This window comes from Vigna angularis, chromosome 10 (genome assembly GCF_016808095.1).
Source record: "Vigna angularis cultivar LongXiaoDou No.4 chromosome 10, ASM1680809v1, whole genome shotgun sequence".
NCBI classification, from domain to species: Eukaryota; Viridiplantae; Streptophyta; class Magnoliopsida; order Fabales; family Fabaceae; genus Vigna; species Vigna angularis.
The window spans coordinates 10,088,953-10,115,842 of record NC_068979.1 but is presented as its reverse complement, the minus strand read 5'-3'; the positions used below and the strand labels follow the sequence as shown (position 1 = coordinate 10,115,842).

The following is a 26,890-nucleotide window of genomic DNA, read 5'->3' as shown; positions in this document are numbered from 1 at the left end:
TAACGATAATGATGGTTTAACTCCACAGTAGGTAAGCAGATTGATTACTTAGAATACAAACTGGTAGCAATTCTGGTAGAATTTTTAATTCATCTCTAGGTTCCGTGCAACCATTGAAGAGTAAGTTGGGTATCCGGTTGAAGAATTATCCAGTTATCATTCTGAAGGAATGGCTCGACGAGTAGATCGATTCTGACGTTCGCATATTTGTACGAACGTCTGCTTTGAATCAATTAGGGGTCAGATGGAGTCTCGTTTTTTTTCAATGATCAAGAAAATCAGTTCTCTGCTTAAACCTAATACATTTGATACTCTCTTTCAATCACTCGGGAATTTACCTATACTCACTTCTTCAAACAGTAACTATCAGTTAGAATAAACTTTTAATTTTATTCATTTTGTTTCTTGTGATTAATCGTTCGGTTATCGATTGATCATCGTGGCCAAACATTTCAGCGTTCGGCTACAAACGAACGTTCGGGTACTTTGACTGCTCGGCTTCGCTCGTTCTTTAACGATAGCCATTTATGTCCTTTACTTGGAATTGCTATATATCTATATATATATACTTGTCTTGGTTTTCGATAATCAATTTATTCCGGAATATTCAGATTAATCTTTTATGTTTTTGTCTCATCTGTTGTTTTTGTTTATCCGTTTCACACACTAATCCAATGGTAAAATACTCCTATATTAATTCTGTTCATCTTGGAAAATTTGTGACTCTTCCTAATAATAATTTCAATCGTTCGGTATTATATTACCGATCTGTTAACCTTTCAAAGCCAGTGTCTCTTTAGTTAAAAGTCATCTGCTGGTTCCTTACTTCAGGGTTCTCCTGTAATTTATTATCTTCCCATAAACATTTAATCCTTACCCAAAAATATCCGTTCGTTATAGTTGAAACCAGTCAACATTGAACAGTTGCTAAAGACGTGTGTGTGGGACGAAGTCACTTGTCCTAGGAAGCTGTTGCCGAATGTTCTTGGATTGTAGACGCATTGGGACGGTAGCGTATGAAGATATCATTGTCTTCTCAATTGGCTAATCATCATTTAGTTTTCACGCATCGCCACCCTGGAAGTATATTGGAGACTCGTCTGATGTGCTAGGACTAGAACACGTTCGTATTTAAGGATACCGATTTGTATAGATCCAACCAGTAGGTATTGGAGATACCCCATCTAGTGTTCAAGTGAAAATCCATCAGATGGGTGAAAGTGGTATGGAACGAGAAGAATGATGACATTACGAGAGAAGTTGAAGATTTGCAAGCAGGGACAAAGTACTCCGTCTACCCTTTAATATACCTGGATTTTCGAGGACGAAAATTTTTGTAGTTGGAGGGAATGTAAGACCCTGGAAAATAACGTACGTTGAAGTACGCGTGGCACCTGGAGAACGAGGCACCTCAACAACGTACGTGGCAGCAGCAGGAATGAGCATTCCAACAGCGGACGCCAGGTGTCACGCTGCATGGAGTCTGGAGTGGGGAAACGCAGTGCAGTTGCGTGTCACTCGGAGAGCGCGACAGTTCACTAACAAACGCCAGGTGTCACGGCGAGAAGAGTTTGGAAAGCGTTAGTGGAATGCACGTGGCTGACGAGGAGCGGACGTTCGTTCGGCACTGGAAACACGGCATTCATTCTCAGAAAAACTCATCTCTCGCTCTACACGCACACTCCTTTCATAATTCGGGGAAATTCTTTTCTCTCCTCCTTCTCTCTACGACTTCCCCACCTTTTCTCTAAGATCACCACCATCTCATCTCCTCCGATCACGATTCCGACACCATAGAAGAACTCCTGGTGACAAGGACTTCAAGAAGAACCGTTCGGTTTCAGAAGCTGAAGCTGATTTGATTTAGAAGAAATAAGGAACCATTGAGGGTAGAAAAACGTTAGTTGGACGAAGCCACAAATCTTAAGAATTGGAGAAGTTGCAGTACGGATCCGGGTAAGGGAAGCTTATATGTTTAATTTATACTTGCATGTGTGTGATCTGATTTTCATGTATGATCAGTATGCTGTTTGAGTTGTTATGAATGATCTCTGATATTGTGTATGATTTCTGATTTGGTTGAACTGCATGCTGGTTTGATACGTATGAAAAATGGGTGATTTCTTGTACTGTATGAGTTGTTAATGTGATGAATTTTATAAAGTCTGTAAAGGTATATTGGTTATGAAGTTATGAAGTTTATAAATTTAAAATCATATGAATCATAAAGTATAAATTGAGATGTTGAAATCTGGAAATCTGTATGGTTGGAAAATCTGAAACGTAAATCATCCCCTGTGATAAATTACGCTCGTCACCGTACGGTCTTATACCGTTCGGTTTCCCTGGAAATAGCTTAGAATGAAATTCTTTCATTTGGAAAGAATTTTGTTCGAGAACGAGCGTCCCCATTTTAATTGTCTGAGCGTTCGGTTCAGCTCAGCTGTATATAAATACCTTAACTTTAAAATACGTAACGCTCGGTCTTATACCGAATGTTCGTCTTAAATAGCGTTCAGCTTTATACCAAACGTTCGTCTTAAATAGCGTTCGGCTTTATACCGAAGCGTTCGTCCTAAATAGCGCTCGGTCTTATACCGAAGCGTTCGTCCTAAATAGCGCTCGGTCTTATACCGAAGCGTTCGTCCTAAATAGCGCTCGGTCTTATACCAAGCGTTCGTCATGATTTGGTGCTCGGTCATCTACCTAGCGTTCGCTTTAATGTAGCGTTCGGTCTTAAACGAACGCTCGTCCTTGTAATTGATTTCTTAACGAACGTAAATAGCGTTCGTCCTAAATGGCTAGTGATTGTATATTGGCGCGTTCGGTCATTGACTGGCAGTCGTCCCATTTTAACCAAAAAGTTCCCAATTTAATTAAGTATTCCTCTTAATGTATATTCGTCCGAGTTGAGTCAACCTGACCTCTTGGTATCTAAATTATTGAGAAAATAGTCTTATCCCTTTGGAGTTTTCCTGATTGTTATTGGAGTCCTTATAAATTCTGATTTTTCACGTTCGTCCTCTTCCTTCATAAAGTTGAACGTTTGTCTTTTCAAGAAAGTGGAACATAGAATGAAAATGTTATGAATAAGAAATACTAAGACGTGTGAACACTATATTACATGATTATATGATTATGGAATTTGGACGAGCGTTCCAGGGTGGAACGTCTCATATTGTTGGATTTTAAATTGGTAAAGTATGACTGTGGCTATTGCTAATGCTGGCTTGGTCCATCCTGATATTCCGTGATACTCATCTTCATATAGAGGAGAGTAGTTCATGTGTGGGAATGGCAGGAGGTCCTTAGTCCATAAGTTAACATGGGCGACGTAAGAACGGACTAACCTCGAGTGGCAGCTGATTAGGTATATCCCGGCTACTACACCACTCGGGTGCAAGGACGCCTGTAGCTACACGGTTCATACAGTCCGGACGGTCGGTCTTATATATATATGTATATATATTTCTATGTTACATTGTGTTAAATTGTATGTTGTATGTGTGAGCTGAAATGTTGAACGTATATGTTAAGCGTATGAATTAAATATTATAAGCTTACCCTTTCGTTTTTCCTTGTGTTGTCATCTTGTATATGTACGTTCGTCCTGTCTTGTAACGAGGACTTAATTGCTATCAATTTTCAAAATTAGGGACCATTTTGATACACTTTAGAAAACGAGGACCCAATTGAGACATTCGTACATAAATAGGGATGTCGAAAAGGATTAAACCTAAAAATTATAATAATTATAATAATAAAAAAATTACATCAATTTCTCTTAATAAGAAACTAATAAAAAAGACAAATTAATACAATATAAAATATATGAAAAAGACATAAAAATATATAAATTGATGTAAATGACTAAATTATACGTTTCACAAATTTTTTTTAAAAGAATTATATAACTTTGTAAATAATAAATATTAATTTTATTAAATTTGAAAAATTTAAAAAGTTAAAAAGTTATTATTAAGTCAAAATTTTAACATGTTCACACCAATTAAAAATAATGTAATTTTGATCACAAATCATAATCGAATGATATTGATTTGAACTAGTGACAAAATAGATTACCATCTATAAATAAATTCGTTAGTCCATCAAAATTTTACCAATTAAATTAAATTTTTTAACTTTTAAACCTATTTTATGTGGATATCTCTAAACCGTCAAATTTACAAACCAAAATTAAGATGAAAAAATTATCAAAACAAAATTTGGAAATTAAGGAATAATTATATAAAAGCATTATTATTAAACTAATTAATATAGAAACAGTTATGAAGTAGAAAATTAATTTTATTCGTAAAAAAATATAATTACACATGAATCAATTATGATTATAAGTTATTATTAACTCAACACCAAATTTCGTCCGGATTGACTAATAGGTTTGCTGTATTTTATTTTCATCATGAGTGTAAAATAAAAAATAAAAAAATGAAAAATAATGAATAATAAAATAAAACAAAATAATAATAATAATAAAAAAGAGAACAAAGCGTTCGGCATTTTGCTGTATGACCGAGCCGTTCGTCCTCAACTAAGCCCGACCGTCCGCCCTATGCATCGAGCCGTTCGTCCTCTTCCCCGGGTGACCGTTCGTCCTCAATCCTTAGAGCCGTTCGTCCTCTACCCTGCGCAACAGGTCTTTGTTGGCCAACATCGAGACCGTTCGTCCTCTTCACTGGGAGACCGTTCGTCCTCTACCGTGCACTACTGTTTTACGTTCAGTTCCTTCCACCTGCATGCAACCGTTCGTCCTTTATTGAATAATATCACAGACGTTCGGCCGTTCGTCCTCAACCGTTCCGATGTGCCGTCTCATTGACGTTCGGCAATTCTCATTCTCAAGCGTTCCTTCGTTCGACCGTTTAGCCTCTCAGGTAGCGAGCGTTCGGTCTTGGCTTATTGGTGTTGAGTTTAACATGGCGTTCGGTTTTGAGACTTTGAACGTTCGGTCTTGATGTTGAACGCTCGGCCTTGATATTGAAAGTTCCGTCTTGATGTTGAACGTTCGGTCTTGTGTTGTTTAACGTCCGGTCATATTATATGTTAGAGAACGTTCGGTCATGATATTTATTCTTAGTGAACGTTCGGTCATGATGTTTATTCTTAGTGAACGTTCGATCTTGACTGAGCGTTCGGCCAAACAGTAATTTGTTTAAAATGGTCGTTCGTCATTCTCTCGTTCGTCCTGACCTTCATCACTTCTTACCGCTCGTCCTGATCGTTCCCCCATGTCTGCCGTTCGTCCTGATCGTTCCCCATGTCTGCCGCTCGTCCTAATCATTCTTCCTCTTCTACCGTTCGTCCTGACACTCCTCACTTCTTACCGCTCGTCCTTTTCACTATCCCCTCTCGCCTTGGTCGCTCCCCTTTGTTTAGGGCCGAGAAATGATTCCCACTATCTTCCACTAATGATTCCCACTTCACCAACCCTCCGATTATGTCTACCAAATTATTCCAATGGTCCCCCAATCAAAGCTACCGACAGTTTCATCCAATGAGGCTTATCGACAGTTTCATCCAATGAGGCTTGCCGACAATTTTGAGTCTTCTGCCAATTTAAGGAGTGCACTTCGTCTTGGGGGGACAGGACTGAACGACCAACATCTATCTCTTCCCCACAGCTCACGATCAGATCAATATCCTCATCCTGATACCACCTCTAGGATTCATCTTCAACCTATCATCACCCTCCAATACCTCACGGCCAACACCCGTAACCTCAACAAACCACTTCCTTTTCACTCCCAACTCCATTGCCTTCAACCCTTCATCCATTACTTTCAGCTCCATACACCGTCTCCAACACCTATAATCTTCATCCCATCTCTTCCTCATCACTCACGGCCAACACCACCATATTCACTCCAAAACTTCCTTTTCATACCCAACTTCAACTTCATCTTTCAACTGTCAAAAACCCCCAACCATCAGACTCTCACTAGCTATCACGATTCATCCTTCACCTTTGCCAATAATCACAAAGAATCCAACAATTCAAAAAGAAGAAGGAAGGAATCAAAAAACTGGAATACTAAAGAGTACATTGAAGCTTTAACCGTACATCGAAGGAGAAAGAGAGGCAATCGTCGGCAGTATCGTCGGCGACATTGCCAACACCGTTTCTGGCGCGGGCGACACCACTGACGGTGGCTTTTAGGAGGCCAAGGGGTGTGCGGTGACGCTAGCCGTGGAGCTGTCGTGGACGATGAAGAAGTGAACCCTGGCCGGCGCGGTGGCCGAGCTCGCCTGGCAGGCGATTCACGAAGGAAAGTGTCCCCCTCGCGCGCAAGGAGTAGAGGAAGGAGGAGGCTCGATTCCATGGCCGGCGACAAGCTCGACGGAGGGCAGCGACCCTAGCTTGGTGGCATTTGTAACTCTCGACGGTGAACGACCGACATTGTTCCAGAATGAGAAGGTTTATCTCGCGTGAAGAGAAGGGAGTGAAGACGGAGGCCAAAACTGCTCCGACGATGGAGGTTCGAGCGGCGGCATCGCAGTCCACGCTTCGAGGTGTCCGAGCTTGCCTCACGAACGCATGGAGGGTGCGGCGGTGCTCCCAGCATGGGTGATGACGCCGGCGACTTTCTCGGTCGGCCACGGGGATGTGCGGCGAGCTGGTCGAAGATGGTGGTCACCGTGGGTGGTGAAGAAGTAGCTCCCGTTCCCATTTGTTTCATGTTTCTGGATGAGAAAGAAGACCTTAGTGGTTTCTAGTGGTTTCTGATTGAAGAGGATAAAAGAGGTATTGGGCCTGGACCAGCAAGTGTCATCCCAATATTTCAATTGCACCCCTTCCATTCGGGCTTAAGCCCATTTTGTGCAAATAACACAAAATAAAAAAAAATAGAAGAAGAATTGGACCTGGGCACACATTTCGGGATGCACCTCCATTTTTCATCCTTAAAAAAAAATAGATTGACTTTTTTTAATGGAATGAATGGCGTTAAATTGGCAAGTTTTTTTTATAGGATAACTCTGATTATTATTGTGGATGTTTTTCTCTACTATATCTCAATTTCGAAGAATGCAAATATGAGGGGATTCCGAACACTGGAGTTATACACTACTATCGCAATGAAGAGGGAAGCACGTGTTTATATAACTTAAAATTACACTACGTGTATTGATTTTTAAAATTACACTACGTGGTGATGATGGAAGATTAAAGTGTTTTAAATACTCTAAATCAGTTAAGCAAATCAATCAAATTCTAAGAAAATGTGTTTAAAATGTTATATAAATTAATCCAACAAATCAATCAAATTTTAACAAAACATAGTTAGAATACTTCTACAACTCTAGTATATCTTTTTCTTCTGAGTTACGTTACTCTATCGGAAAATCTAGTTGTCACGTGGAACACGGTAGCTTAACTCATGACTTCAATGACAAGAAAATGACTCTAGTAATCTCTCTAAATTATTTAATCTAATCTAATCTATTTTGCCAATCCATTTTCAAATTCAGACATGTAATAGTTCCTCAAATTTAAAAATTTCCCAGTTTAAGCTCACCATCAGTTGAATATCTATGCTAGATAAAGGAAAGGACAATTTTTTTTTACTTTCAAATTAAAAAGTAATAAACGTGAACTAGAGGAAGAAAATGAAATGGGAAAAATCACATTTACATGAAGTATTATAAAAAAAATATAACAGAAAATTCGCCACTATGTGTGTATCTTAAAAAATTTCGAGCTCTCGTTGTGTTTGTCCAACAGAAAACCAAATATCAATACATTGTAAACGATTTCGCATGACTACCGAAAGAACAACATAGCGCTCCTTTGATCAGCTGTTATGTCTCTTTTTCTCTTGTATTCTCTTAGGATCCAAATCAAGTAACGTGTATCTTTGAAAATTCTGGAGCTCAAGTTCTTTTTGTAGGCAAATTATCTGAGAGTCGCATACGTTTCTTTTTGTGTACATTTGTTTCTTTTCAAATGCTTCAATTTTTACTTGTCCGATGTAACATTCCTTTGGCAGTGGCATAAACAATTTGATTAACCTTTATAATCCGATGTTTATCAAGCAATGCGTAGGAAGTTTGCCCTCTTCACTTAAAACTTTCATACCAGAGGATGTTTTGTGATCCTTGGAAAATTTGTCTATTGCATCCATCACAACGGGGTAACTTTTATCATGGGATTCTGGGAAAAATCCTGAATAAACCATCTCCTTAAAAATCTCAAATGCAGAGGCCAAGTCCATATCAGACAGAAAAGCACTGAGCAATGCAATATAAATGAACGAGTCGGGCTTCATTTCTTTCTGTTCCATCTCGCGTAAATAATGGAGTGCAGCAGATGGCCTCTTGCAAATGCAAAGACCATAAATAAGTGCCATAAAAGCAACTCGATTAGGAGAACAACCTTTTCTTTCCATCTCTTTCCAAACTAAGAGTGCATCATCAGGCCTTTCTTCTCTGCAAAACCCATCCACCAAAGTTGAGTAAGTGACGACATTGGGCTCCCTGTCTTCTTCAGACATTTTCGACAGAAGAGACATCGCCCTATCAACATAACCACTTTTGCACCAACTATCTATAAGCAGACTGTAAGTCACAACTGAGGGACAGAGGCCCTTTACAACAATCTCATCCAACAATTTTTCAGCTTCTGCAACTCGGTTGACCTTGCAGAGCCCTCTGATCACTATGTTAAAAGCCACCACATCAGGACAATGGCCACGAGAACACAAATCCCTGAGCAAGTTCAATGCTCGGTCCACTTCTTGAATCTTGATCAAACCCCCCATTGCTGCAGAATAGGAAACTATGTCAGGAAGGAAACCTAGCTGAACCATGCTGTCAAGAAAATCGCATGCTTCTACAGCCCGGCCACGATCACACAGTTCTTTCACTAGAAGGGTGGAATTTTTTATCCACGGTTCATGCCCACAAGCACGCATCACTTTCAACATATCGATCGCTCCTACGACATCTTTTCTTTTACACAGGCATCCATAAATTGAGTTGTAAGTGAAATGAGTTGGTTCAATTTCTGATTCTTTCATGTCTCTCAACAGCTCACGGCTCTCGTCCAATCTATCAGAATCGCAGAGACCATTGATCAGATTGTTGTAAATCAAAACGCTTGGCCTACCAACAAATTGTTTAAGGTCATTGAAAAGACTTAGAGCGTGACCATTTATGAGTAAGCCATCAATCACGATGCTAAAGGAAGCGGCATTTGGGAAAACCAATCTCTTGTCCTTGAAGAAATCATCCATCTGGACATTAGTGAATTTGCTCTGAATCATCATCTGAAGAAGGCGGCAGGCTTCATCCACCTGTCCCTCATTAACATAACAAGTCAAAACAGCATTGTAAATCAAAACGAGAATTTTCTCCTCTTTATCTTCCAGAACCTCTTCCAGCAACTTGGTAATCACACTTCTGTTTGGAAAAGCCGATATCAAATTCGTAAAGATTCTAATATCTGGGGCAACCCCAAACTGCTTCATCTCCGAAAGCACGCTCAGAGCTCTCTGAGCATCATTACTCTTACACAGTCCTCCAATGAGAACATCAAATAATGAAACAGTAGGAGTGAAGCCAACCCGACACATTTTCTCAAACAACTGAAGGGCCCTATCAACCCGATCCTCCTTGACAAACCCATGAATCAAAACACAGAAAGTCTTCTCACTTAGCCTCACCCCCTGTCCATCCATCCTCTCCACCAACTCAAACGCTTTATCCACATCCCCCCACTTGGAAAACGACAATGCCAGCACAGAGCAAACACGCGCATCAATCAAAGCCTTTTCCTTCATCCCATCATAAACCCTCAGAGCCTGATCAAACATGCGAGCTTTGCAATAAACTTGCACGACAGGCATCAGCGTGAACTTATCAAATTCTCATCCAAACCCCTTCATCTCCTCCAACCTAGCCTCCACCAAATCAACCTCCCCGGCCTTGGACAGAGCCTCCAACAAGCAGTTGTAGCAGTAAACATTGGGAACGCAAAGACCCTTCACCCGCATTTCATCGAACAGGTGGTGGGCCTCCTGTGCAAGGCCCACTTCGCCCAAACACTTCAGGGTTCAGGGTTCAGGGTTAAGGGTTCAGGGTTCAGGGTTCAGGGTCAGGGGTCAGGGTCCAGGGTTCAGGGTTCAGGGTTCAGGGTTTCAGGGTTCAGGGTTCAGGGTTCAGGGTTTCAGGTTTCAGGGTTCAGGGTTCAGGGTTCAGGGTTCAGGGTTCAGGGTTCAGGGTTCAGGGTTCAGGGTTCAGGGTTCAGGGTTCAGGGTTCAGGGTTCAGGGTTCAGGGTTCAGGGTTCAGGTTTCAGGGTTCAGGGTTCAGGGTTCAGGGTTACAGGGTTCAGGGTTCAGGGTTCAGGGTTCAGGGTTCAGGGTTCAGGGTTCAGGGTTCAGGGGTCAGGGTTCAGGGGTCAGGGTTCAGGGGTCAGGGTTCAAGGTCAGGGTTCAGGGTTCAGGGTTCAGGGTTCAAGGTTTCAGGGTTCAGGGTTCAGGGTTCAGGGTTACAGGGTTCAGGGTTCAGGGTTCAGGGTTCAGGGTTCAGGGTTCAGGGTTACAGGGTTCAGGGTTCAGGGTTCAGGGTTCAGGGTTCAGGGTTCAGGGTTCAGGGTTCAGGGTTCAGGGTTCAGGGTTCAGGGTTCAGGGTTCAGGGTTCAGGGTTCAGGGTTAAGGGTTCAGGGTTCAGGGTTCAGGGTTCAGGGTTCAGGGTGCACTGTTGCCTTAGGGGTTCTTTGCTGGAGCACTTCATTTGGAGAAAGGGAAAGCAAAACCCAAAGCTAGGGCAGAGTGAGAGCTGAAGAAGAGGAACACATCACTTACCTGAGGTTCGTGCCACTCCACCGAAGTTGCACACGTGTTGAAGAAGATGACCAGTGTGAAAGAAGAGCTGACCGGAGCTGCCACGTGAGAGCTCGAAGCGTCACAGCAAGGTTCTCCATCTCCCATTTTTTTCTTTTTCCCCTTTCCTTTTCCCTCTTTCGTTTTCTTTCTGACCCTATAAAAAGGGCTTTCACCTTGTAAATATATACTTTTGCACACTTTGAGATACATTTTCTGTTCATAGTTCTAAGCTCTGTAGATTAGGGCTATTTTCCACTTTCTATAGAGTAGGATTCCGTTCTCTTTGCTTTTAGAGCGCACATCACGGTGGTGACAGCCGCGGTGACTCTGATTGAGCATGTATTCGGTACAATTTTTGTAATTTTTTCTTTTCTCGTTAATAATACAGTTTGTTCTTGATGTTTCACATGTTTAGTGTTTTGATATTCTGTTATGTTTCGTGCTTGTGTGTTTCTTGTGTTGTTTCATTGAATAAACGAATTGGACTGTGATTCTTTGCATTCTATATTTCCTTTTGGAATCAAATGACTCTATTTTGAGCATTCACTTTCGAGATGTCTTCTCGAGCCAAAGATGAGTCCAGTAAATAAAAACTCATTCAGTTTTGTGTTTTTATTCTTTTTCTTCTATTATTTTTGTATGTGATTTTAAATCTGGAATTGAATTTTATTTGAGATTTGTGAAGAAAAATATCCGCATTTCTACATCTGTTTTGGATGTAATGTGACTCCATAGTGAGCATGACTTATCAAGAGGTCTTCTTGAGAGATGTTAAGCTTCATAATTGTCAGATTAAATTCAATTTCAGTGTTGTTATATTGTTCTTGTTTTGTTTCAATTATGATTTCTGCTCCTATTTTCTATTTGATGATATATAGATTAGGTTCAGTTTTAGTTTTGTTTTCCTTGTGCTGTTAACTGTTAGCATTCATAGGTTAGTTTTAATTGCATTCAGTTCTCATTTTAGTTTAGGTTCTGTTCTGTTATACATAGATTCTATAGTTTAGTTTAGGTTTTATTTTCTTGCATTTTATTTTTCTTCTTTTCTTTTTAAAACAGTTTTCGTTTCTTTACTGTTTTCTTTTAAATTTTCTTTGTTTTAATTCCGTTTCCCCACCTGTGAGTTAGTAGTTAGTAAATAAAATACAAGAATTAATTCTACACTTTAAGCTTAATTTTAGCCGAGTCTTTGGATTGATACCTAGGTTGTCCCTATACTTCATTAGTGGGGAAACTTAGTTTGTTCTGATTTTAGGCGAAAAAAAATCAGTTTAACAAATGGCGCCGTTGCCGGGGACTCGGCGAGTTAAGTCTTAGAGTGTTAGGTTAGTCTTGTTTAGGTTTGTTTTCTTGATTTTATTTCTGTTTTGTGTTCATATATGTTCCTTTTTAGTTTAGGATCTGTTTGTTTTGTTTTCATTTTTGTATATTAGGATCTGTTCTGCAGAGTAGAAATTGTGAATATAGCTTGTATAGATTTTCTTTTCTTTCAATTCTTTTGTTGAATTCTGTGATAGAGGCTTTATTGGTCTGATTGGTTTTTATCTTGTGAGCAATTGTTAAGCATGGATCACTCCTCTGCATATGGTAATTTCTCATTTCCTTATAATGCTCAACCACCAAGATTTGACATGTTTTATGAGCCTATTCCTGAGGTTTTTATGCAGCCAGCCAATCAAGCTTGTTAAATAACTACATAAGTAGTTTTTATTTCTTAGATGATATATTACAATGTGTGATACTCTATAAATAGAGTATGTAGTAGGTGGGAATTAATCCCAACCATCAAAGTTGGGCTACACAGTAGCTACACAGTAACATATGCATAATACATTTCAACACTCCCCCTCAAGCTGGAGCATATAGATCATATGCACCAAGCTTGGAACATATAAACTGAATTCTGGGCCCTCTTAAAGACTTAGTCAAAATATCTGCAAGTTGTTCATTAGAACTGACAAATTCTGTAATGAGATCCTTGGACAATAGCTTTTCTCTGATGAAATGACAATCAACTTCTATGTGTTTTGTTCTTTCGTGAAACACTGGATTAGAGGCAATGTGAAGAGCTGCTTGATTGTCACAATACAACTTCATAGTCTTATTTTCACAGAATTTTAATTCCTGAAGGAATTGTTTGATCCACATGAGTTCACAGGTAGCCAAGGCCATAGAACGATATTCTGCTTCTGCACTAGATCGAGCAATAACACTTTGTTTCTTGCTTTTCCAAGATACAAGATTGCCTCCAAGGAGTATACAATATCCTGTGGTAGATCTTCGATCATTTGGACAACCAGCCCAATCTGCATCACAATATCCTTCTACCTCAGAACTTCCCTTATTTTCATATAACACTCCTTGTCCTGGATTCCCTTTTACATATCTAAGGATGCGTATTACAGCATTCCAATGATCAATATGTGGATTTTGCATAAATTGGCTCACAACTCCCACTGGATAGGAAAGGTCAGGTCTTGTTATAGTAAGATATATTAGTTTTCCCACCAACCTTCTGTATCTTTCTGGATCTGAGAAAAGTTCACCATGGTCTCTCATTAACTTTTGATTTGAGTCCATAGGACTATCAATAGGCTTGCAATCTGTAAGACCTGTTTCCTCCAAAATATCAAGGGCATATTTTCTTTGTGAAATGACGACTCCTTCTTTTGATTGTGCCACTTCAATACCAAGGAAGTATTTCAACCGACCTAGGTCTTTGGTTTGGAAGTGGTTGAACAAGTGATCTTTTAATTGAGCAATTCTCGCAACATCATTTCCTGTAATCACAATATCGTCAACATAGACCATAAGATAAACACATTTGTTAGGAGTAGAATGCCCATAAAATACTGAATGATCGGCTTCACATCGTGTCAATCCAAATTGTTGCACAACACGACTAAATTTACCAAACCAAGCTCGAGGTGATTGTTTCAAACCATAAAGTGAACGACGTAATTTACAAACTAAATTAGACTCCCCCTGAGCAGCACGACGAAATCCAGGAGGTTGCTCCATGTATATCTCCTCTTCCAGATCACCATGAAGAAAGGCATTTTTAATGTCCAGTTGATGAAGTGGCCACTGTCGAATGGCAGCCATGGCAAGAAAAAGACGAACACTACTGATTTTGGCTACAGGAGAAAATGTATCACAATAATCGAGACCATAAATCTGAGTATATCCCTTTGCTACTAGACGAGCTTTTAGCCGATCAATTGCACCAGTAGGACCAACTTTAATAGCATAAACCCATCTACATCCCACAGGTTTCTTACCAGGAGGAAGAGATACAAGTTCCCAAGTACCACTATTGTCAAGTGCCTGCATTTCATCAATCATGGCTTGTCGCCATCCAGGGTGATCAAGTGCCTCACGAACATTATTAGGAACTTTGATGTTAGAAAGAGAGGAAACAAAGGAGAAATAGGTAGGAGACAAACGATGGTAACTTAAAAAGTTATAAACAGGATAAGGATTACGAGTTGATCGAATACCTTTCCGAAGAGCAATAGGCCAAGCCTGATCAGATTCAACAGAGGGTGAAGGATCCATGGTCTGGGAATCTGGTGAAGAAGGAGCTGAGTCTCGAGGATCTTCAGGCAAGGGAGGAGGTGGTTGAATAATGTCATCTGCATTTTGAGTGTGATTGGGAACTGAAGAAGTAGGAATGACTAAGGGATCACATGATGGGATAGGAAGCATGTTTTGAACAGATGAACATTCTTGCTTAGAGGAGGTGAAGAAGGGTGTATCTTCAAAAAATGTGACATCAGAAGACATATAGTATCTTTTTGTTGAGGGAGAATAACATTTATATCCCTTTTGAAGACGAGAATATCCTAAAAAGACACACTTAATAGACTTTGGAGAAAGTTTATCAAGACCAGGAGAGACATTATGAACAAAACAGGTACTCCCAAACACACGTGGAGAGACATGATATAGAGGATCGTGTGGAAAAATTATGGAGTAAGGAATCTTATTATCAAGGGAAGAAGAAGGCATCCTATTTATCAAAACACAGGCAGTGAGGACAGCATCCCCCCAATGATGAATAGGAACATTAGTATTTAACATCAGGGAACGTGCAATTTCAATGAGATGTCTATTCTTTCTTTCAGCTATACCATTTTGTTGTGGAGTATGAGGACATGTTGACCTATGTAAGATTCCTTTAGATGATAAAAAGGATGAGAGTTTACTAGAAAAATATTCTTTGGCATTATCACTCCTGAGAATTTTAATTGTCTTTCCAAATTGGTTCTGAATTTCATTAAAAAAGGACATAAATATGTCTAAAAGTTCAGATCTCTCTTTCATTAGATAAACCCAGGTACATCTAGAGAACTCATCAATAAAGGTAACAAAATAGTTAAAACCAAAGGAAGTAACACGACTTGGTCCCCAAATATCAGAGTGAATAGTGGAAAAAGCAGAATTACATCGTGTCTCAGATGTCTTTGGATAGGAAGATCGAACATGTTTCCCTAACTGACAAGACTCACAATCTAAGACACTAATGTTTTTAAGATTTGGAACCATCATTTTTAATTTAGACAAACTTGGGTGACCTAAACGATCATGCAAAAGTTTAGGAGATAAAGTTGAAAGACAGGAAACAGATGAACTAGGCTTTAGATAATAAAGTCCCCGTGACTCACGTCCTTCCCCAATCAGACGTCCCGTTCCATGTTCCTGTATAACAAAGGAATTTGCAGTAAAAGTTACGGAACAATTTAGTGAATGAGTCAATTGACTTAAAGAGATTAAATTATAAGGACAATGAGGAATGTACAAAACAGAATTTAAATTTAAGGAAGGAGATAATGAAACTTTGCCAATTCCTTGAGATGCTACTTTGGATCCATTGGCAACAGTAATTAAATTAGGAATTTTTTGAGAGGAAATGGAGTAAAATGAAGGGAGGTTACCAGAGAGATGATCTGAAGCACCTGAATCAAGTATCCATGAATTTTGACTTTCTCTAGTTTGAGAAATGCATGCCGTTGATGATTGATCAAGATTGATAGATTTTTCAGATTTGTACCTTAAAAATTCTCGATATTCTTCGTCGGAAATTTTAGATTCTGGAATATCAGATCTAAACACCTGCACAGTTTTATCAGGAAAACCATGTAAAGAATAACATCTTTCCTGGGTGTGGCCAATTTTCTTACAGTATGAGCATTGCACACGCCCACTTCGACCTCCACGACCTCCTCGAGTACTCCTACCTCTTCCTCTTCCTTGTGGAACTACCATTGCTGCAGTTTCAATAACATCAGTTGAATTCCCTTCTTTCACTAAAGTAGGTACTCGAAGGAGTCGAGTAACCAAATTATCCATTGACAGGATTTGATCTCCTGCTAAAACTTGATCACGGACATGATCAAAATCAGAGTGCAAACTTCTAAGGATTAAGACCATGTAATACTTGTCAAGTCTTTTGTTAATACTTTCTAATGAATCAGCTACGAAGAATGTTTTTAATTCTTCTACTGCAGCTCTAGCCTTTGCTATATGAGAAATCATATCGTGATTGACTTGTTTGAGAGAGGATACTTTTTCGGTTGCATCAAAAAGTCTTTGTATATCATTAGCAAAAATATCTTGAGCTCTTTTCCAAAAAGAGAAACAAGTCTTGTAAGGTCTCATTATATCTAGAACTTCTTGTTCAACCGATTGCCACAACACAGCACATAACTCGAAGTCTAGTTTCTGCCATTGGGGTTTTTCTTCCTCCGAGACCATAGATGCATCTTGTTCAAGGTGATTATGGTGTCCTTGACCAAGAAACCATAATTCCACCGCAGAAGACCATGACAAATAATTTTTCCAATTCAACTTTGCAGATGTAATGATAGGAGTTGCAGAGAAGGAAGAATTAATTCCAGAAGAAGCCATTCCAGATCTGAAAAAAAAACTGAAACAGAGACAAATAACTTTAGGGAGAAAAACCCTAGGTCTTGAACAAAAACACCAGAACACAAAACGAAGTGCCTAAACACGCTCAGGGAGCTCAGGCGAGACGACTGGTGGAGACGCGGTGTCGCTCTGACACCGGGAGGGTGGCGCGTGAGATGCACGCGCCTGAGACTCGCCGGAGAAAGGTGGCGCGTGTGGGAGCGTGCGGCGACGAATGAGACGGCGACCACCAGGGTTGGGTCGCGCTTCTCAGGGCGAACCTAACCCTTGACTTCGCCGGAGGAAAGGCGACGGTGGACAGCGGCGGTGGCGACGGCGGCGGTGACGGCGGCGGCGACGGCGGCGGTGGTGACGGAGATGACAGAAGCCAGATTTTGTCCCGCTCTTGATACCATGTTAAATAACTACATAAGTAGTTTTTATTTCTTAGATGATATATTACAATGTGTGATACTCTATAAATAGAGTATGTAGTAGGTGGGAATTAATCCCAACCATCAAAGTTGGGCTACACAGTAGCTACACAGTAACATATGCATAATACATTTCAACAAAGCTTTCCAGCAGCAACCACCACATTGTTTTCAACCATATCATGAGCAGCCACCCTTGCAAGTGCAGCAGCAGCTGCCACACGTATACTGGGACCAATATGCTGAACCAGAGCAAGAGAATTTCCTGTCGGAACAGCCATGGCAGCCATCTTTTTTCCATTATGATGCACCAGAGCAAGAGGAATTCCAATCAGTACAGCCATGGCAAGATCCATTATGTGATCAGCAGCAGGGGATTCCAGCATCTGAACTTCAAGGACTGACTACTCAAGTGGTTCAGTTAGCTGCTGCTGTCAACAAGCTGATTGAGAGAGTTGAAGGAGAGAAAGAGGCATCAACCAATGAAGCACCACTAATGGTAGCTGCTGCCGCAGAGTTTCAAGAGATTGAGTGTCCAACCACCTCTGTAACTGTATACTCTAATCCTTCTTTCATTGATTCACATTCTACTTTAAATTTTGATGATGATAATTCCAATTCTCTGATGAGTGATGATTGTATGAGTGCATCTGTTGATATTTCTGAATGTGTATGTGAACCTTATGACCATAATTACACTGATACTCATTTTGAAAAGCTAGTTGATGGTTTTAGGGAGTTGGCTGTGATTCATGATTGTAATAGTTTTGTTGTTGTTCCTATATCTGATTTTACCACTGCTAGTGCTCAATTAAGTGAAAATGTGTATTATGATGGTGATAGTATTGAACCTCATTCTTGTTTCAAGGAAATTGATTGTACTGCTGATTTAAAAGTTGAATCTACTGTGTTGAAAGTACAAACTGATTTCAGAAAGTCCAAAGAGTATTTGAAAAAAATGAGGGAAGCTGCTGACCATGTTTTGGTGCTTCAGTACTATGAAATGGATTTTGATGCCGATGTGTGTGAGCCTGAAAATGATTTCAATGTGTTTGATCATATGCTAGATGTGCCTGTAGAAGTTTTAGTCCTTGCTTTGATCATTCTAATATCATAAAATTAGCATTTTCCATTGATAGAGTTCATATACCTGCATCTACTGCTTTTTATGATTGCTCAGATTTAAATGCACTTCTTGATGATGAATCAGATGCTCATGATGATAGATATGTAGTTTTTGATGATGTGAAAGTTGATATGGTTGATTTTGAAAATGCTTGTGCTGATTTAGGATTAGAACTTGAACTTGAGTTTGCTGGGTTCTTAAACTCTTTAGAACTGAGTAACGAAAAACTCACTGGTTGTACATGCCTTGGGGGTGGTTGTGAAATTTGTGAAGAAATCAGTTCTGCCATATGTTCTGCTTCTAACTATTTTGCAGGTGCCAAGGAAGAGATCATTATGTTCAAGCTGGATGGAAATGACCCTGATGAGGTAGCTAGTGATCAGAGAACACAGGTTTATTCTGAACTTAGCATTCCCATAGAGTTCTCTAAGGTTCAATATGAATTTAATGCTTTGGATCTGTTTAAAGTTGAACCCATAGAACCTACTCTAGATTATGTTCCTGTTATGCCTGCACACACTCATATTTTAGATTCAGCCTTTTCCATTGAAAATATTGACATGCCTTATGCTGTTTCAGAGTTATGCACTGGTTTTGACATTATTCCAGTTGATGATAGCTTCACAGTAGGTGTTCATTTAGCTGCTGATTTGATAGATGCTAGTGAGGTCATTTTTGAGGAACCAGTCCAGGTTGAATCTGACTTTAATCCTTCTACTGGTATAGCTGAAATGCACACTCGTTTTCATGTCTTGCATGCTTTACCTGATGTGCCTGATACTTCTAAGCATTTTAAATTGCTTGATGAAATTTCTGTTGTGCATAATGTAAAGATACCTACTGATAGGTGCTCTGAATTTAAGTCATTGTTTTCTGATAACCTGTTTGAGAACCTGCTGAATGACTGTAATGTAAATACACAGGTTATGATGGAGACACATGCTGACTTCGAATTCAGTGATGGCATTGCAGAATTAAACAAAGAGGAAGCTGCAGAGACAAAGGCAACCCTGGTGGAGGCAATAGATGGTGTCAATATTGCTAAAGGAGTCTTGAACGTGCAGAAGCAATTGAAAAATTTGAATGGAGAACTGCAGTTACTGCAACAAATGCCTAAGCAGGAGAACTTCAATGCAGCCATGGAGACAATACACAAAGGAGCTGAGCACAATGGAGAAAATCCAATAAGCTCTTTCTTTTCCCTTCTTTTAAATAGTAGTTACAGGTCTTTTATAGTAGTTTACATAGCTTTAAGTAGCATAATAAATAGTAGGATAGATAATATGTTGTTTTTCATAAAAATAAAACGAATTAACTTTGATTTGTGGCCAATCTGAATAAGTTCTTTTCCTCTTTAGTTTTATAGTTTTACTTTTAAGTCTTGTTTCTATTCTTGTTCAGTTGTTGTTCTTTTTGTGTTTTTCAGTTTCTATTCTTGTACATATTTGTTGCTGTTTGATTTGAGTATGTTTTTGTTGATTAGAAAACCTTACTCACTCACACATTGAGGGCAATGTGCCTCTTAAGTGTGGGGGTGAGGGGTTGTAGTTAAAATTTTTGCTTTTACTTTGATAGATGTGTTTAGTATCTGTTTTAGTAATAAAATAGGGGTATTTTTTTTCTGAACTGTTTTTCTCTTAGTTTAGGTCTGGTTTGGTTTATAAATCCCTAGAGTAGTTTACTATTCTTTCTTTAGTCTGTAAATACTTACTCTTGTTACTGATCTGTTTTAGTTTAGTTGTTAGTTTTGTTGATAATAGTTCTTAGGTCTTTTAAAGTTCATTCATTTTCTGGTTTATGTTGTTTTAGCTTAGGTTCTTTTACTGTTTTTTTTTTTTGTTAAAGAACTTCTTTTAGGTCCCTTTTTCTTTGCTTATTTCTATTATTTTCTCCTCCTTTGTAGTTACTTGTTCTGTTTTAAGCTCTTGATTAGTTTCATGCTTTGTTTCAAGTTTTCAATTAGGATTTTCTTTTCATAATTAGTTTCTATTTTCTTTCTGCTACTGTTTGTAAAATTTTCTGAATTTAGTTTGTCAATACTTAGTTTTTTATGCTTTTAGAATATGTTTTAGGCGGTAGGATTAGACTTTATTTTTGCTTATAGTTTCTGTAATTAGAATTCATATTAGAATTTCCTTTCTCTGCTTATATTCTTGCCTTCTATTTCACGAATTAGATACTCTTTAATTTCTGTTTTAGCATTTGTTTCAGTTTTATTTTACCTTATAGGTTCTGTTCTGAGATTTTAATTTCTGAGTCCTGTTCTGGTTTTCAGTAATTTTCTAGGATCTCTTCCATTCATTGTTACTGTTATGATTTTCTTAGTTTTTTTTTCTCTTTTAAATTCGAGTCTGTTTTAGTTTAGCTAGGTTCAGAGTTAACTCTTTGATTGTTTTTTCCTTTTACTGTCTTTCTGTTCTAGAAGCGTTTTAGATGGGAGTTGGTTTAGGTTATGTTTAGAGTTCTTTCTTTCTTCTTTTGCTGTTTTCTTTCCAGACTTGTAATTAGGATTTGTTAGCTTAATATCATTCTGCTTTAGATGTCTCTTTTGCTGTTTTACTTTGTAGAGCTTTAGTTGAGATTCTTTCTGGTTGCATTCTGTTTAGTTTTACTTTGTCTAGGTTGTAAATAGCTTTAGGTAATGTTGTGCAGGTATTTCTAGATTCTATTTCACATTTTACTTAACTTTTTGCTGACTTACTTAACTTCTTAGCTTTATTTCTTTAAGATAGATTGCCAATAGTGTCTTTAGCTCTAGATTTGAGTAGATGTAGCTCTAGCAGTAGTTTTTGCAGTTAGTTCAGTCTAAATAAGCAGGTTTTGCATGATAGAGAGTAGCAATTCCATTTTTTACAAATCTTTAACCCTGGAGAGTTTTGGGCCAATTTTTTCTTTCTAGTGTGAATGCATGCATGTATAGTCATAGTTCTGATTTTGTATTAATTCTCTTTGATGTGCTTGATCTTGGTAGAACTTAAGAAATGATCTAGGCCTTCTTTCTTCTTCCCATTCACATTTCTTTCCATTGTACCCTCATTTGAGCCTTAGCCTTTTTCTTTGCTTTCCATCCATTATAAACCATTTCCCCCGTCAATAAACAACCTTGAGAGATGTGTGAGAAGTAAGGAGAATTTAGAACTCAGAAAGCAGAAAAGAGTAAGGTCAGAGGTGAGATTGAAAAGAAAAGAGCTCTAAAAAGAAAAAAATCTAATCTGAAAAATAGAAGAAAAAGGTCTGGAAAAGAGAAAAAGAGAAAATTGATTGAGAAAAAGACCTGAGAAAAAAAAAAAAGAGATTATGGCCAAGAAAAGAATGCAATACCTGCAGTGAGTTCTATTTGTCCTCTTTCACATTTCTCTTATCCATTCCAGTTTCTGCTTTTATTTCCCATACATCTAGCCTTTCCATCCTCCATTACATTACAAGCCATGAAAGTTCTAGTGATCTAGAGTTATCTTGATTCAAGCAGTGTCAATTAGAATTTTTCCAAAGTTGTGAATTGTGGTCTATCATGTTATGTGGAGTGAAACACAGGCTGACCTAAGCACTTGAGTGCTTTGAGAGAAACACTGAGGTTGAATTTGGGCTGCTACTTCTCTGAATTGTATCTTTCTGTTTGGTTTGGTCGAATTTAACTGTTGTTTACTTGCTAGAGTTACTGAAACTTAGATTTAGAGTTGGTGATTCTGTTTGTGCAGTTCTGATTAGAGAAAAATAGCTGGTAGTTGTGTAATTAGCAGAGTTGAGTTGAATGTGATAAGAGTATAGTGTTCCTTGTTGTGTGTCTTTAGTCTTTTCTTTTTACATAGAGTCTCTTGCTTTTGCCTTTTATTTTTAGTTGTCCCTGCCCAGGAGGGCAGTTGTCTAAGTGTGGGGGTGTGATAACACTCTAGATTTACATATTTTTCTCTGTTAAAAATCATTTCTTAGATTTCTTTAGTTTTTAATTTCTTAGAATTAGGCTAGTTTTATGTTTTTCTCTTAATCCTTTAGTTTTATAAAATTCTAGTTAAAATTAGGTTTTTAGGGGTAATTTTTAGCATTTGTAAATAATTAGGATATTAATATTTTTTTAGAGAAAATCTTCTAATGAAAATCTTTTTTCTTTACTTTTTCTTTTAATTTTTGAATTGCAGAAATATTTCTTTTATTTTTTTTGGGCATTAATTCATTTTCTTCTTATTGCAGAAAGGTCCTAAAAATTGGGTTACAGATGCAAAGCAATTGGGCCGTTGGTGCAATGTACAATGAAAGGCATTTGGGTTGGATTGGGTGCTCAAATTGCTGGAAACTACTGCTGGAACGCTGCTATTGCAAGCATTGGAATGGACTGGCTGCACATTTTAATTGGAGTGCTGATTTCACAATGGATTGGCTGCTGATTGGAAGCCCACTTAATCAAAACGCTACAGCTAAACTTGAGTGAAACGACTGCGTTTTGGGAGGACTGTTGTTGTAAACGCTGGTGGGCTGAAATCCAATTAGTGATGTGGTGCGTTTTGGTGCACTGTTGCCTTAGGGGTTCTTTGCTGGAGCACTTCATTTGGAGAAAGGGAAAGCAAAACCCAAAGCTAGGGCAGAGTGAGAGCTGAAGAAGAGGAACACATCACTTACCTGAGGTTCGTGCCACTCCACCGAAGTTGCACACGTGTTGAAGAAGATGACCAGTGTGAAAGAAGAGCTGACCGGAGCTGCCACGTGAGAGCTCGAAGCGTCACAGCAAGGTTCTCCATCTCCCATTTTTTTCTTTTTCCCCTTTCCTTTCCCCTCTTTCGTTTTCTTTTGTTTTTCTGACCCTATAAAAAGGGCTTTCACCTTGTAAATATATACTTTTGCACACTTTGAGATACATTTTCTGTTCATAGTTCTAAGCTCTGTAGATTAGGGTTATTTTCCACTTTCTATAGAGTAGGATTCCGTTCTCTTTGCTTTTAGAGCGCACATCACGGTGGTGACAGCCGCGGTGACTCTGATTGAGCATGTATTCGGTACAATTTTTGTAATTTTTCTTTTCTCGTTAATAATACAGTTTGTTCTTGATGTTTCACATGTTCAGTGTTTTGATATTCTGTTATGTTTCGTGCTTGTGTGTTTCTTGTGTTGTTTCAATGAATAAACGAATTGGACTGTGATTCTTTGCATTCTATATTTCCTTTTAGAATCAAATGACTCTATTTTGAGCATTCACTTTCGAAATGTCTTCTCGAGCCAAAGATGAGTCCAGTAAATAAAAACTCATTCAGTTTTGTGTTTTTATTCTTTTTCTTCTATTATTTTTGTATGTGATTTTAAATCTGGAATTGAATTTTATTTGAGATTTGTGAAGGAAAATATCCGCATTTCTACATCTGTTTTGGATGTAATGTGACTCCATAGTGAGCATGACTTATCAAGAGGTCTTCTTGAGAGATGTTAAGCTTCATAATTGTCAGATTAAATTCAATTTCAGTGTTGTTATATTGTTCTTGTTTTGTTTCAATTATGATTTCTGCTCCTATTTTCTATTTGATGATATATAGATTAGGTTCAGTTTTAGTTTTGTTTTCCTTGTGCTGTTAACTGTTAGCATTCATAGGTTAGTTTTAATTGCATTCAGTTCTCATTTTAGTTTAAGTTCTGTTCTGTTATACATAGATTCTATAGTTTAGTTTAGGTTTTATTTTCTTGCATTTTATTTTTCTTCTTTTCTTTTTAAAACAGTTTTCGTTTCTTTACTGTTTTTTTTTAAATTTTCTTTGTTTTAATTCCGTTTCCCCACCTGTGAGTTTGTACCCATCATACAATATACATGCACCATCAAACATACATATACAGTCTAGCTTTTAACTACCCCAACATGCAAACAGCTATATAAATCCTAGTTTCCCCCCTTACCTCTAGTTCCAGTGAGTTTCCACAATCCTTTGAGGTTCAAAGCAAAGACCAAAGATGGCTTTCTTTCCTTGCGTAGTAGTGCTTCCCACAATTCAAAACCATACTCCGAACCTAAGTTTTAGCATAGTATGTATATTCCTCCCCTCTCTCACATAGATTAGAGTTTATATAAGAAAATGGTAGGTTCTCCTCTAAGTCAAAATTCACGTTTTTAATATGCACCATGTAGCTTAACTATATGTTTCCTACTTAACTCTATAATCTATCCTAAACCCTACAAAACAAAAGAAGCTAAGCTATGGAAAAATATTTCAACACCTATTGCCGACAATGTCACCTTCAGAAACTCAAATTTTGCAAAAGAGGAAACACAAGTACAAAACTATGCTCTTTCCATTTCACTACCTTACGTAAACTACTTCTCACACCATCCAACTTTTCTTTTCTTTTTCTTTATAATAACATTTCATCTTCCAACATCACGGTCCCACCTTTTTGTCCTTTTCTACATATAATATTATTCATTATTTTATACTACATTAGGTCCACTTCTTCCCATTTCACGTTAATGCCTAAAAGCTTAATACCAACACTCTTTTTTTTCCACAAATAAATGGCTTTCTCTTTCCATCATTTATTATTATAGGTCCCATAAAAGAAAACTTACAGAGGCATGCACCACAACATAATACACACTTCCCTGTAACCAAGTATTTTCTAAAATTAAGATAACATTAGTTCTAATTAATTTATTTTATTTACTTTCTTAATATTTTCATTACACAAACAAATCATAATTAATTTATTTAGTAACACAAAATATAGTAAAATAAAAGTATATTTTTTTTTTATTTTACACAGGTCTTACATATTGATTGGATGAATTTTTAATATCGATGTAAAATTTTTATTTTTTATAGTTTGTCATATAAAATTCTTTTGTTGAATGTTTTGTATAGATATATATGCATTAAAAAATTAAACCACAAACTTTGTAAAGTTTAAAATTAATTTCACGTAATAAAAGAACTAATTTTTTTAGTGAAAATCCTTGTTAGGCAAAATTCTTATAAATATCATAAATGTTAGTATACAAGATCTAAATGTAATCCTAGTGGTTATAAAATCAGATTTTTTTTTCTAACCTCTTAGATTAAATTAATATTCTAAAATCATACTTATCTTTATCCAACAAAGATCGTTTTTATTGAATTATTTATCATAATTGAGCCGATTGTAATAAAAAATAATTAAATAATAGATACAATATTTTTAAATAAATATAATGTTATAATTTATAATACTAAAATTAAAATTATTATTGTATTTAATTATTAACATATAAAATAAATAAAAATTATAATAATAAATAAATTACATCAATTTCTCTTAATAAGAAACTAATAAAAAAGACAAATTAATACAATATAAAATATATGAAAAAGACATAAAAATATATAAATTGATGTAAATGACTAAATTATATGTTTCATAAATTTTTTTTAAAAGAATTATATAACTTTGTAAATAATAAATATTAATTTTATTAAATTTGGAAAATTTAAAAAGTTAAAAAGTTATTATTAAGTCAAAATTTTAACATGTTCACACCAATTAAAAATAATGTAATTTTGATCACAAATCTTAATCGAATGATATTGATTTAAACTAGTGACAAAATAGATTACCATCTATAAATAAATTCGTTAGTCCATCAAAATTTTATCAATTAAATTAAATTTTTTAACTTTTAAACCTATTTTATGTGGATATCTCTGAACCGTCAAATTTACAAACCAAAATTAAGATGAAAAAATTATCAAAACAAAATTTGGAAATTAAGGAATAATTATATAAAAGCATTATTATTAAACTAATTAATATAGAAACAATTATGAAGTAGAAAATTAATTTTATTCGTAAAAAAAGATAATTACACATGAATCAATTATGATTATAAGTTATTATTAACTCTTGTCAGGCCTCAGAAAATAACGGGCGTAGTGGAGTCCACGTGGCAGCAGGAGGACGCGCCACACCAGCAGGGCACATGGAAGACAGCAGCGCCTGACAGTCACTAACGGACGCCAGGTGCCGCACGTGGAGGTGAGTCATGAACGTTGGTGGAAAGCTGACTGGCATGTGGAGAACAGTGTGTCAGCCGGTTCGAACGTGCGTCCGCGGTGGTGGAAGACGTGTGGCAACAGTGCAGTGGTCGACCATCCGGCGTGGACTGTCAGAGGCGTGGTGGAGTGCGCTGGCGAGTGCGGACGTGCGCTGGCGGAGAAGAAAGCAAATCTGAGATTTTGAACTTATTCCCCACTTCTCCCTTCACGCATCTCTTTGCTTCATTTCTGAGAATTCCTTCTCTTCCCTTGCTCTCTGCATTCTCTCTCTCTCTAAGAAAACACTGTTTCATCCCCTCCAATTCTGGATTCCGGCAACGTGGAAGGACGCTCGGCGACAAGAGCTTCCAGAGGAGAACGTTCGGTTAGTGAATCTCGTAAGTCTTTTCTTCCTCTCTGAACGTTCGTTTTCTTTGCATGCAAACTCAATTCTGAGTTGTGCGTTCGTCTTTTCTTAGAGTAGCGTGATTCTAAGTTTGGTGTTGGGGTTCGTTCGCTCGTACAGTGGATTAACGAGCGCTGGTTAGTGGAATTTGAGTGGAGAAGCGTCTGTGTGTGCGTCAGTGAACGTTCGTCCA

General features: G+C 37.7%; 1 protein-coding gene and 1 pseudogene across 2 annotated transcripts; one reads left to right on the top strand and one right to left on the bottom strand.

Annotated features, from left to right (window-relative positions):
* Positions 1-7,932: 7,932 nt before the first annotated feature.
* On the bottom strand, positions 7,933-10,940 carry LOC128194378 (putative pentatricopeptide repeat-containing protein At5g08310, mitochondrial; annotated as a pseudogene).
* A 7,503-nt stretch (positions 10,941-18,443) lies between these two features.
* LOC128194459 (uncharacterized) lies at positions 18,444-23,359 on the top strand. Of its 2 annotated transcripts, none has more exons than XM_052870125.1 (2): positions 18,444-19,004; positions 19,236-23,359. In XM_052870125.1, the coding sequence occupies exons 1-2, from the start codon at positions 18,444-18,446 to the stop codon at positions 19,647-19,649; spliced, it is 975 nt and encodes a 324-aa protein (XP_052726085.1). In that variant the 3' UTR covers positions 19,650-23,359. The 2 variants fall into 2 exon arrangements, with proteins under 2 accessions (XP_052726085.1, XP_052726086.1); XM_052870126.1 differs by having other exon boundaries at positions 18,444-19,032; positions 19,236-19,375.
* Positions 23,360-26,890: the final 3,531 nt, after the last annotated feature.

Excerpts from the sequence above, each read along its gene's own strand:
- LOC128194459 (XM_052870125.1), top strand. The coding sequence starts at position 18,444 with ATGGTTGATTTTGAAAATGCTTGTGCTGATTTAGGATTAGAACTTGAA. Across the intron at positions 19,005-19,235 it reads TTTTTGAGGAACCAGTCCAG|GTTATGATGGAGACACATGC; the intron begins GTTGAATCTGAC and ends GTAAATACACAG.